This window comes from Camelus dromedarius, chromosome 11 (genome assembly GCF_036321535.1).
Source record: "Camelus dromedarius isolate mCamDro1 chromosome 11, mCamDro1.pat, whole genome shotgun sequence".
Classification (NCBI taxonomy): Eukaryota; Metazoa; Chordata; class Mammalia; order Artiodactyla; family Camelidae; genus Camelus; species Camelus dromedarius.
In genome coordinates this window covers 23,848,818-23,861,510 of record NC_087446.1, presented here as the reverse complement: position 1 = coordinate 23,861,510, position 12,693 = coordinate 23,848,818, and the positions used below count along the sequence as shown (strand labels likewise).

General features: G+C 31.8%; 1 protein-coding gene and 1 long non-coding RNA gene across 2 annotated transcripts in view; one reads left to right on the top strand and one right to left on the bottom strand.

The window, feature by feature from the left end:
- Positions 1-5,968, top strand: part of LOC116156262 (uncharacterized) — a 38,164-nt gene extending 32,196 nt beyond the window's left edge. Inside the window, exon 3 of the long non-coding RNA XR_010383143.1 lies at positions 5,747-5,968. This is a non-coding gene — a long non-coding RNA (uncharacterized LOC116156262). The remainder of the gene's footprint in view (positions 1-5,746) is intronic.
- LRRIQ1 (leucine rich repeats and IQ motif containing 1) overlaps positions 1-12,693 on the bottom strand; it is a 171,021-nt gene that overhangs the window by 16,883 nt on the left and 141,445 nt on the right. The window contains exons 25-26 of the mRNA XM_010975087.3: positions 11,531-11,591; positions 5,693-5,813 (exon numbers count right to left, since the gene is read on the bottom strand). Of these exons, the coding sequence (XP_010973389.3) occupies positions 5,693-5,813; positions 11,531-11,591 (182 nt within the window). The remainder of the gene's footprint in view (positions 1-5,692; positions 5,814-11,530; positions 11,592-12,693) is intronic.

Sequence of the window (12,693 nt, the reverse complement as noted above, 5' to 3'; positions counted from 1 at the left end):
GATACCTTTCCTTTACACAAGGACTCAGAAGACCCAGATTTGAGTCTTTCTGCCTCCTTAACTCTGGACAATTTATTTATAAAATTAAATTCTAAATCCCACCTATTCTGAAGTAAGTCTCAGGCAATAACTGGCAACGAACACCCTTCTGAGCTTTTCTTTTCATCTTTTTCTTTTCTTTTTTCCCCATTTTTATTTTTTTTTTTTCAGAGCAGTTTCAGGTTCACAGAAAAACAGGGAAAGGCATAGAGCTTTCCCATATCCCTCTTGCCCCTGCACATGCACAGCCTCCCTCATTATCAACACCCTCCCCAGAGAGGTTCCTTTGTTACAATTGATGAAAATAAGTTGACAAAGTTTAATCACCCGAAGTCCATAGTTTACAATACAGTTTACTCCTGGTGTTTGGTTCTGTACATTTTGTGGGTCTGGAAAAATGTATGATGAATGATATGTATTCATCATTTTAGTATTATTACACAGAGTATTTTCACTGCTTAAAAATCCTGTGCTCAACCTATTCATCTTCCACCCCCACCCCCAACAACCACTGTCATTTTTACTGTTTCCAGAGTTTTGCCTTTACAAGACTATCAGTCACATAGTTGGAATCACACAGTATGTAGCCTTTTTAGGTTGACGTTTTCCCACTTAGTAATATGCATTTAAGTTTCCTTCATATCTTTTCATGGCTTGGTAGCTCATTTCTTTTTAGCTCTGAGTAATATTCTACTACCTGGATGTACTACAGATTATTTAGCAGCAATTCAGCCACTAAAGGACATCTTCGTTTATTCCAAATTTTGGCAATTATGAATAAAGCTGCTATAAACGTCCATGTACAGGTTTTTGTATTGACGTAAGTTTTCAGTTCCTTTGGGTAAATACCAAGGAGCACAACTGCCGGGTCATATGGTAAGAAAACATTTAATTTTGTAAGAAACTAAGTGGCTCTGCCAGTTTGCATTTCTACCAGCAATGAATAGAGTTCCTGTTGATCCACATCCTTGCTAGCATCTGGTATTGTCAGTGTTCTAAATTTTGGTCATTCTAATAGGTGCGTAGTCGTATCTCATTTTAATTTGCACTGCCCTTTATAGTAAGTATTGAAGTGGGTGTGCTGGTTTTCCAACTTTGTTCTTCTCGTTCGATGCTCTGTTGGCTATTCTAAGTCTTGTACCTCTCCATCCCTGTACTTTCTTACCAACTTGCATAGTGCTGTGCTTATTGTAGGCACGTGACTGCTTGCACCCATGTTGCACCCATGATGTGGTTTATGTAACGACCCACAGATACATGCAGTACTAATTAATCTTACGTTTACTCAGTGAAGGCTTATAAATACATGCTATGTGAATATACTGCAGTTACATACAAATTAGATATCCATATATTTGTATTTGTACATATATACATACAGACATACACAAATATACATGCTAACAATTCTTAATTTGCATATTTTAAATTATGTTAATATAATGCACTTAGTAAATCTGGAGTAAACTTTATTGGACATCTTTGAAATCTATTTTTGCTTTAGTCTCTCAATCTCCATAGACTCTTGGGTACTGACATCTAGTAAACCACGTATTTCACTTTGCACTTTTATAAGATAAGAGCTGTAAAATTACTTGTCAATATATTGGAGGCATGGTATAATGTTAGATTGAGTCAGAATGTCTTTCTTCAGCTTATTTTGGGCTTTCTAAAACAATAAGTTATTTTTAGAAATCCTCATTAGTTACTATCAGTCCGATTTCTCTACTTACTTTCAACCTTACGTGAAATGAGGTTTCATTTGAAATCTAACTTTATTTTACATTAATTCAGTATGTGGAACCTCTGGTCCAGACAGATTCCTCAATGTTCCATAAACATATATTTATATTTTACCCTTTTCTCTTATTTAGATGTTTTTTTCTTCCATTATTTTTCTTTACTTAAATCTCAAATGTCGTTCTAAGTACAAATCAAGTATATTTCACTCCAACAACATTAGTTGCTTTACTTCTGAAAAATAATTTTTCCACATTCAGAAAATTCAGTACCGTATTAAAAGGGCTTACATTTTATGAGAATTCAGACATGCTCAAAGAAGAATCTGATTTCATGCTGACTATGCACTATTACAGAGGTACGAGAATTCTTAATCCCTGGCTAACTTTGAAAATGGAGTATGAAGTACAGAGATGATGTGAAGAAGGCAAATGGAAGCCTGAATTAGGTATATAGTGAGCAATGATCAGTCAATAAATGGCTCTTGAATGAATGAATAAATAAGAACTAGATTATGTTCTATTCTTATTAACTACGCTACACATTTTAGCACATGGAAACATAGAAGGCAATACGGTGCTGGGTTCGGAATAAGAAAAGGTGAATTCAAGTTGCTGCTTTCCCTTGCTAAGTTTTTTGTGCCAAAGGCAAGTTAAATAAACTCTCCAAGTCTCATTTATATTAGCTATCAAAGAAAAATAATCATTATAAATAAGAAAAGATAATTGAAAGAAATTGGTTAAGCTATAAATTGCTAGGGTAATAGAATTGTTATTATTGTAATGTATCCTTTATTTTAAGTATCAAATAGAAAATTAATTGAGAAAATCAAAACTATTTAAGGAAATCAAATATTTTGTCTAAATACTGTCTAAATGAGGCAGTTTCTTGGCATAGTCATTTTATAAATGGCACATTGCTTAAAAAGAATATGACCTCTTTCATTTCTATTCAAATCATAAGATAGAATAGAAAATTAGGCAGCAGGAGACTGCCTTGGCTTCCTCTAAGAGAACAATAAGACCTAAAAGGAAATGGATAGAAAACTTAGGATAATTCTCCAAGAAAAGACAGTATTGCTTGAGACAGGTGGCAGGCTGTAAGTACGTTGGTTCTGTTATTATTTGGCACACAGAAAAGGAAGACTCTGAGGTTGTTTAGAATTATGCAACAGTAACAAAACATACAACAATAACAAACAATATAAACAATAAGGACTATTCTTTAAACCCTTACTTATTGCTGGGCAATATATCACATACTTTACCTTTATTTTTTCTTATTTCTTCTTAAAACTCTATGAGATAGACATTATATTCGCGTTTTACAGATAGTAAACTCATTCTTAGAGGTGAAGTAATTTACCCGATATCACACAATTTACATGTGATGGTGGCATGGGGATTTTAAGCCTGAATTTATCTGATTCTAAAGAATACATGTTATAAATATCATATCAACATTGAAAGCAAAATATCTAGCAAAGTTCAAAGGCTGAAAGAGTTGTATAGCTGCAGTCTATAAACTACTCTTTAGATCTGGCTTGCAAAACTAAAAGAAATATTTTGGCTTTAATAAGGTGACAAGATTTTGAGAGAGAGAAAGCTGAAGGAAAAAGAGCTTTCAAAATACCAAGGCTAGAAGTGGTTGGCCCAAGGTCAAGGAGGCCTAGGACCCAAGGACTTTGACAGTTAGAACATTTCTATGGATAATAGGCTATGTCAAGTTTTTTTAGTCAAGTAACTACCAAAACTAAATTTCTTTTAAGCTGAGCTAGTTAGCCCATGTGACTCACCTCAACTGATTCTTCTTTTACAGGTATGTGTAAGTGGCCATTATAAAAAATATTTACTAAACACTAACTTTGTGCCAGATATTGTTCTAAATATGCTGCATGTGATCCTAAAACAACTCTACAACGTAGCTATCAGTCCCATTTTAAGGATGAGGAAATTAAGTCACGATACAAAATCTAGCAAATTGATATCACAGCTCACACTCTTTACCATTATATTACGTGGATGTTATACTAAACTAGTACCAACAATAATTTGGGTAAGTAGAATTTATTCATACTCATTCTGTTATTTAATAAAAACTCTATTTTTCTAAACTGGCTTAGCTTAAATTGTCGCTTAGTGAACAGATTTAGTGATTAGTAATGTTTGCAATAATGTCATTTATTGACAACTAATTGAAATTACAGTGAGAATAGCCTAAGTTTCCTAGAGAATAGCCTACAGTTTCCTAGAGAAAGTGTTGAGAAATGAACTCTTTATAATGATCTTCTATACTCTCAGATCTATGATTCAATGTTACAGAGTGAAAGATGAAACTTGAGCATTTCAAGATAGTTGCTGACTTACTGAGTTATTTATTTTTTAACACTCAGATGGTACATTATGAACAGAAGCTTTGCTATTCTGTAAAGCAACAGGGCCATTTTTGCTTTTGTTTTTATTTTATTTGGTTTGTTTCTTTTTACCTACACTGCTCCAAAGTGATATCATATGAGTTTGAAGTATGCAATGCTTAAAATGGATACGGCATTATTCATTACTATGTATGGCACAGATTGATTCTTTCTGAAATGTAATCTACATATTGAAAGTTGTTGTAATTAACATATTATGTTGATGTAGAAAATTTATATTAGAGGAATAATTTTACTTAAGTGAATGAACCTAAAATATTTCTTAACCATATTGATTTCAGCAACCTTTCATGACCAGATTCTATAATCAAGTAAGGAAAATTCAAGTACTCTAAGAACTTTAAAGCCTGGGAAATATTTTTAAATTTAGACACATTAAAAGTATAATTTTAAAACAAAATTAAAATTTATCAAAATGAACTTGCATATATTAAGGGATTTAAATGACTGGAATCTAATAATGCCAGGCACCTGGATGAAAAGTGAAATCAGAGAACCATTTTGAAGTTTTCATTTATCTGAAGAACACCCCATGGATTGCTGAATTTTTCACATTAAATCAAATACTGACTTTGTGTGTGTATAACTATAATATCAATGAGTAAGAAATCTTTTTCAAGAATAACTGATACTTAAAATGAAGTATAAGTTAATGTGTGGACTTTTGATTTTCTTTATACTTTGGGGAAATTAACAAAATATGATATTACATAAAACATCTTTTATATTAATATATCATAACACTTCAGAAGATATTTCAAAATCTCTAGGGTGTAATTTAAGTGAAGAATTTGAAAAAAATTAGGCTATATTACTTCTAAATACCCTAAGATATAGACATTTTTTAATGTTTACATTCTTTTCAGAGTTAATAACTGCAATGCAATTCCTGTTGAAACCATGATATATAGAATTATATTACCAAATCAAAGGTAATAGATGTGACAAGCTTACAAATGTAAAAAGTCATCATTAATAAATACAAACTGTCATCTATTCAGTGGAAATAGTTTTTAAGAGCACGGTTTGACAGTATAATGTTATTATCTAAAATCTGCTGTTTCTAAAAGTTTCTTTCAAAACCTAACTTTACCCACAGTATTTATTAAATCAATGACAAAAGGCCAAAATCCACTACTTTGATATATAAATCCAACTTTTTACAATTAGCCTCAACAAATTCTTTTAGAGGGAAATGATCAAAGAATTCAGTATAACCCGTGGGGGGTTGGGAGAGTAGACCACTGAGTCACAGAATACGATTAAAATAAAAACCTATGCTGTTAATTTTAGAAATAATTTAATTCTGTTTATAGCAAAAGAAGACATTTAATGAAAGAGAAAATTCAAATGCATATTTTTGGGCAGTTCTGGTTGCTGGCATCCTACCCCTTATCTGTAAAAGAATGCTTGCTGGCATTAGGTTCCATCAATTCATTTGTGATTTCTAAATTAATTCTGAAGGAAACCACAACTTACTTGAAGATCCTGCTGAGCGTCTGTGTGCCTGATTTTTTTTTTCTTTCTTCACAGACAAAGCACTTCCACTGGTCATGGAAAAAAGGTCTAAATCCGTGTCTTCTCTGCTTACAAGTCTTGCCTGGGAGCAATGGGAGAGAATGTATACAATCATGAAACAAAATATGGCATTTTCTGAATGCTGCTCACATTACCCCAAATAAACAAACAGGCTCTGTCAAACAACCTTCTTCAAAATGATACCACAATCCTTTACTGCTGCCCAGGCAGAACAAATGCACTATGTCAAAGCATTTTTTGCAAATAAGAGCCGATTTTAAAATTGAGGTTTGCTATTTGAGTCTGCACAACAAAAGAAAACATTTTAGTACAGTAATTTTGATGAAAATCAATCTTAAAGGCAACTGATGAAACTTTAAATCGCTTAACATCACTTATTTACCAAGGATATTATTTAATTCTTAGTTGAATGTTAGAAAGGTCACATTAGATTATTTTCTGCAATATTTATATTTTACCACTTATAAAATTCCCTGAAATGCCTTTCATCCCATATTTATATATTAAAAAAGTCACAAAAGATCTCTACCTTCTCATTAAGGTTATTATTAATATAAAAATACTATACATTAAGCCTAATTTGGGAGTAAGGATAAATACAGAGAAATTTCAAGATATTTTATTTTAAGGACATAAGTATTAGGTAATTTATTTCATCTAAAATTATTCTCTGAACTTTTATTACTACCTGGGACTGAACTGAAGAGTTGAAAGATCATCACTTCTTGCTTATAAAATATTGTTTTACATAATGTCTAATATCATTAAGTAAGGATTTCTTAGGATTCAACCCTGAGGTGGGAGAAAATGCTATGATGGAAAGCAAAGCAGCCTCAGAGTAGCTGGGAGTTCACCCAAAGCACACTATGCTTGCAATCCCGTGAGAAAGTATTGTCCTTAATGTCCTCCTACGATCAGCTACAAAGACTCATGAAACCAGAATCTAACGATCACCATCCTCTTTCAAATTCACATTTTTGTTTTTCTCTTTTACATCTCCCTCCCCACCTCCTTCCCACCCACTCGAATGAACTCCTTGTTAAGTAAGCAAGCTTGCTATTACTGAACTCAGAATAGAAATGAAAACCTAGACATTTCATAAAGGGGCTCATTAAAGGTCCAGTAGAGCATCAGACACAAGTTCTTGCAAAAGTATTACAAATTATTATGAAAATTCCACATCATTGTTTGTACCACTTCTAGATATATGAGTGCTTTTAAAATATTTTTATTTTGGTTACAGAAAGGTGAGGTATACATAATAGATTACAGAGCTATAATTTATGGGTAATGAAATATATAGAACTTAAACATGAAGTTTAATCATTTTCAAAATTTTTATCCTGAAGCAATTTACAACTCCTATAGAAGCTGCAGAAATTGGTACTGAGAGTTCCCTGTTTACTCTTCATACAGCTTGTCCCAGTGATATGTGATATCTTATATAACCAAAGTACAATTAATAAAACTAGGAAATTGACATTGGTGCAATCCCATTACTAAACCACAGATCTTATTCATCAGTTTTCATATGCACTATTTTTTTGGTTTGTTTATGTTTCTATGACATTTTATCACATGTATAAATCCATGTAACTACCATCACAATCAGAATAGACAATTGTTCCCCCTTCCCAAAGAAATTCCTTTGCTCTCCCTTTAGAGTCATACTTTCTCCTCAACCTAATTGCTGGCAACCACTAATATATTTCTTGTCACTATAATTGAACAATTTTGAGAATGTTATGTAAATGAAATAATATACTAAGTACCCTTGTGAAATTGTCTTTTTTTTCACTCAGCATAATGCTCTTGAGATCCATCTAAGTCTTTGTGTGTATCGAAAGTTTGTTCTTATTTATTGCTTTTTATTCATTTTCATTGTGTATTCATTGCATGTATGGACCATCATTTGTTTATTCTTTAACTCACTAAATGAGATTTGGGTTGTTTCCAGTTTTTGGCTATAAAGCCACTATGAACATTTATGTATAGGTTTTCGATTGAACTTAACTTCATTTCTCTAGGAAAAATGCTCAGAAGCAAAACTGTTGAGTCAAACAAGTGTATGTTTAATTTTATTAGAAACTGACACTTTTTTTTTCCAGTGGCTGAACCATTCTCAGTAGCAATGTATGAGCGATCCAGTTGCTCCATATATTTGTCAGCACTTGGTATTGTCAGCATTTTATTTTAACCACTCCAATAGGTGTATCATGGTATTATATAGTAGCTTTAACAATCTCCCTAGTGATTAATGATTTTAACATCTTTTGATGTGCTTCTTTCTATCTGAATATTATCTTTAGTGATCTAGTAGTCAAGCCCTTTGCTCATTTTTAAATTCCACTGTTCAGTTCAATTATTTTTACAAATGACTTCTACAATAGTTAATTTTATGTGTCAACCTGATCAGGCCACAGGGTGCCCAGATATTTGGTTAAATATTATTTCTGGGTGTACCCTGTGAGTGTGTTTCTGGATGAGATTTGCGTGTGAATCTGCAGACTGAGTACACCAGATTACCCTCCCCAGTGTGGCTGGCCATCTAATCCACTTAGGGCCTGAATAGAACAAAAAGGTAAAGGAAGAAAGAATTCGCTTTCTTGACATAGGTCTTCTCCTGTCTTTGGAACTCATACAATCGGCACTCCTGGTTCTCAGGTCTCAGACTCTGAATGGAACTTACACTAGCAGCCCTCTGATTCTCAGGCCTTCACGATTTGGACTAGAACCTACATCACTAAGCTCTCCTGGGTCTGTAGCATGTAGGCAGCAGATCATGGGACTGCTCTGCCTCCATAATCAAATGAACCAATTCCTTATAATAAATATTTCCTTATACTAAATGAATAAATATATCTATAAAATCTGTATCTAATAAATCTCTATTTATAGATATATTAAATATATAACCATTTTAGTGCTGTGTAGTAGTATCTTGTTGTTTTAAATTAAAGTGTTTATTAACCATTAAAATATCTTCCTTTGTGAAGTCTCTTAAATCTTTTGCCACTTTTTTATAACTTTTTTTATAATTTTTATAACTTTTTATAACTTTCCTGATTGCAGGAGGGTTGTGAGAGAGGGGAAACAAAGAGAGGAAAGGGAGAGGGAGAGGGAAAAGGAGAGAGAGAGGAAGAGAGAGAGAATTTTCCTCCCAGGATGTGGTGTGACTTTTCATTTCTTCTCATTTTCTGAATGGTGTCTTTCTAAGTGCAAATGCTTTTAAATTTGATGAAGTACAATTTATCCATTTCTTTTTTGATGTTTGCTTTTTATTTTTCATCTGAGAAATCTTTGCCTGCTCCAGGTTTGTGAAAATACCATACTATATTTTCTTTGTGAAGTTTTGTAATTTGTGCCTTTACATTGAGGTCCATGATTCATCTCAAATTCATTTTTAAGTTAGATGTGAAGTAGGAGTCAAGATTCATTTTTTTTTTCCATGTAGCTATCCACTTGTCCAGCACCATTTGTTGAAATTTTCCATCTTTCAATTGCTTCAGTACCTTTAAGGAAATCAATTAACCTTTTAAGAATGGTATTCCTCTGGACTGTCTCTTCCTTTCCATTGCTTGTTCTTTCTTTGTGAACATAACATACAACCTTGATTACTGAGGTTTTAAAGGAAGTCTTGAAAATAGTGTGAGTCCTATTACTATTTTTTTCAATAGATTTTAAAATTTGTCCACCTCTACTAAAAAGTTTTCTGAAAGTTTATTGAATTTATAGCTTATTTGGGAAGAACTGACATCTCACAATTTCAGTCTTCTTATCTATAAATATGGTATATCTCTTTATTTTGTTTTTAAACAATATTTGATACTTATCATAGGGGCCCTGCACATCTTAATGTTAACATTTGTTAAATATTTTGTATTTTAAAAATTGTGATGAATACAAATGTTTCTTAAGTTAAAATTTTCCAAAATTGTTGCTAATATATGATTATAATGCTAATTTATGTATGTGCATATTTATATTTATTATATATATTTATATTTATTATAAATATATATATATATATATACACACACACATGTATGTATCCTCCAAGAATGGGCTTGAAGAGTAACAGGGCATACAACGACCAACTTTAATAAACAATGACAGATTTCTTTCCAGAATGACTGTGCCAAGCTTCTGTTTTCACCAGTTGGACATCAGTGTCTCTACATTGCTGATAGCACTTTGCAATAACCAATTTTCTAATTTTTGCCATTCTGATGAATATAGTCGTATAACTTCTTATTTTTATTTTTTATTTCTTTGGCCCAACACTCTGCAAGATTCCTACTCTTGGCCTTCCATGATCTCAGTATCCTTTTAGCATAAACCCTTGATCCATTCCCCTGTCTTGACTCAAGAAAAAAATGTGCATTTCTGTTCTACTACCATTTACCTTGTTTTATGTTCAGCTATATGTCTTCAATATGGAAAAAATAAGCATTTATCATTGCTATGTATTTGTTGTACATTTGTATGTAGTATAATATGGTGGGATACGGAGGAAGGAAATTAATGTCAAAGCATTAGCCTCATAGAACCATTTTGATTAGTTATCTACCTAATTGGTTCTAATTCATTTTTAGAAGTGTAATAATTAAATGTAATATCTCTTCCTTTATCCTGGTGTTCCTTGGCACTTGTATATTCCCCATTGGTGCTCAAAAGTGGCCGCTCAACAACCTGTACAAAAGTGTTACTCAGTAATATGTAGGATGTTAATAGCCTGAAGTACCAATTCTCCTAGGGTTATCTGCATGCCACTCTATCAGAGGGGTCTCTATTAAAATGCAAGAAAATATTTGCTGAGTGATTATTTCAAATTTGTGCATATATCCTATAGATATTTTCATAAACATAGTAATTTTAGTTACTGCTCTAATTTTTCTCCTCTTTCAGGAAAACTCCTTGAATTAGTTATACATGAGGATGAACAATAGTAGTTTCCAATAGAAAGTACATTATCTTTTTATACTAACTTCTATATGACAAGCTAAATTATAATCAGTTTTCTTGGTGAGTGTAGAATCTGAGCAAGAAGTATTGGTTGGCTGATATAAATGAAAGGTGTCATAAAGTTAGGGTCACCTGATGCATCCATTTTCACCTGCCAAGGAGGCCACACACTTCTGTCATTGGCTAGGGTACCTTCTTCTCTTGAAATTTCTGGAAACACATAGAAAATTTCTTGTGTTGAGGGGCTCTGTATTTCTAGACTCGACATTGGCCATCTTCCTTCTGTTACCATAGTCTTCTAACAGCATATGGCACAACTGGCTTCTGCAGTGCATGTACAGTTATACTGTCTAGAGTCTACACTCTGGTCACCGTGCTTAGAGCTTAGTAGTTCAAGTTCCAATAATTTATACTTTATTATTTAGGGTGGCTGAGTTCACAATTACTTGTTAATTTTTATCCAGTTTGATTATCTGAGGGTACTTTGCTGTTTTCTTCAAGTGTCCTACTCTTTTGAAGTATTCAAGAAAATAGTTTCATTCTCGTCTAGAGTGTTTTTTAAAAAATATGGTAGCATGCTAATATTTAAAAATCTGCCCAATAGAATTAATATTTTAAAGTAATATATTTTAACATTATATTACAAGTCAATTAAATATATTATTTTAATATATAACATTTTGAGATTAACCCCCAAAAGATATAGTTGGAATATTTTCATAATTTATGCTACTTATGGACATATTTTGAAGTGCTGTTTATGGAGTATGGGTGTCTATAACATTTTTCTGTAACTTTAAACACATTTCTTACCACAAGCTGAACTCTTCCACCATTAAGTACATCTGGATCTAACTCAGGCAAGAAGTGATTGCTGCATAGTGACAAAAACAGAAATCATATTATTACAGAAATGTAGAGGAAGAATATGAAAGACATGCCAAATGAAAAGTCTGAGAGAAATCAGTAACTATAAATATTTTATTACATGTACTTATATATCTCACTTATGGGAAAGGCTAAGCTTCCTATTTTAAAATAGTTTTAGTGTGTTTAATGCACTATACTAATGCTCACAATTAACTTCTATTTACAATTAGAACACTAATATAGGGCTTTTCAAAAACTTGTTTTTCTTAAAAATTATTACTTATTAAGTATTCCTTTATATATTATGTTTTCAAAACAGAAAAATCCATCAATAATTGCCTACTGCATTATATGTTTAAATATAACTTATTTAGGAGTAAAGGATATTTTAAATGCTTAAGCATGTCTAAAATACATCCTGAAACATTTTGCTAATATATTTCATTATCTCTATAGATACTTTAAAATCTCTGAAACAGACCTTTTATATCTGGTTAATATACATGGTAATAAGCTATGAGTTATATTATGTTTGTTTATAGTTCTAGGAATGTCATCTTATGAATTACACTAAATTGATTATTACCAACAAAATAATTATGTTTGCATTACGTAAAATACTTAGCAAAATAAATAATTCTCAAATGTTAATCACTTTATTCCTACTTTCTTTGATTACAATGAAATAGGACATAATAACCTAGATTATGAAATATTATTTTAATTTCAATTTCATTCTTCATTTTTTTCCCATATATTTAAAGAAATTACATGGATAGAATTGATCACATATGAAGATTTCAATTATTATTAAAAAAAAGTTTCTTTTTTACACATTATAACTTGCTGCTAAGTTAAGTTTTAACCCTCGTAATTGTTGGATTTGTTTGTCACTAATTTAAATAGTTATTACCCACAATGCCTGGAAACATTTCCAAAGTGTCATCTACATATAGATTCAATATTGGTTTATCAATTTAATAAATGCTTATAGTAGCACATTTAAAAAAACTGTTTTGTGGATATACATAGCTAAAATTAAAGTCTTAAAAATTTATATCAAAAATATTATCTCTTGATTTTTATTTCCTTAAAACTTTGATTCA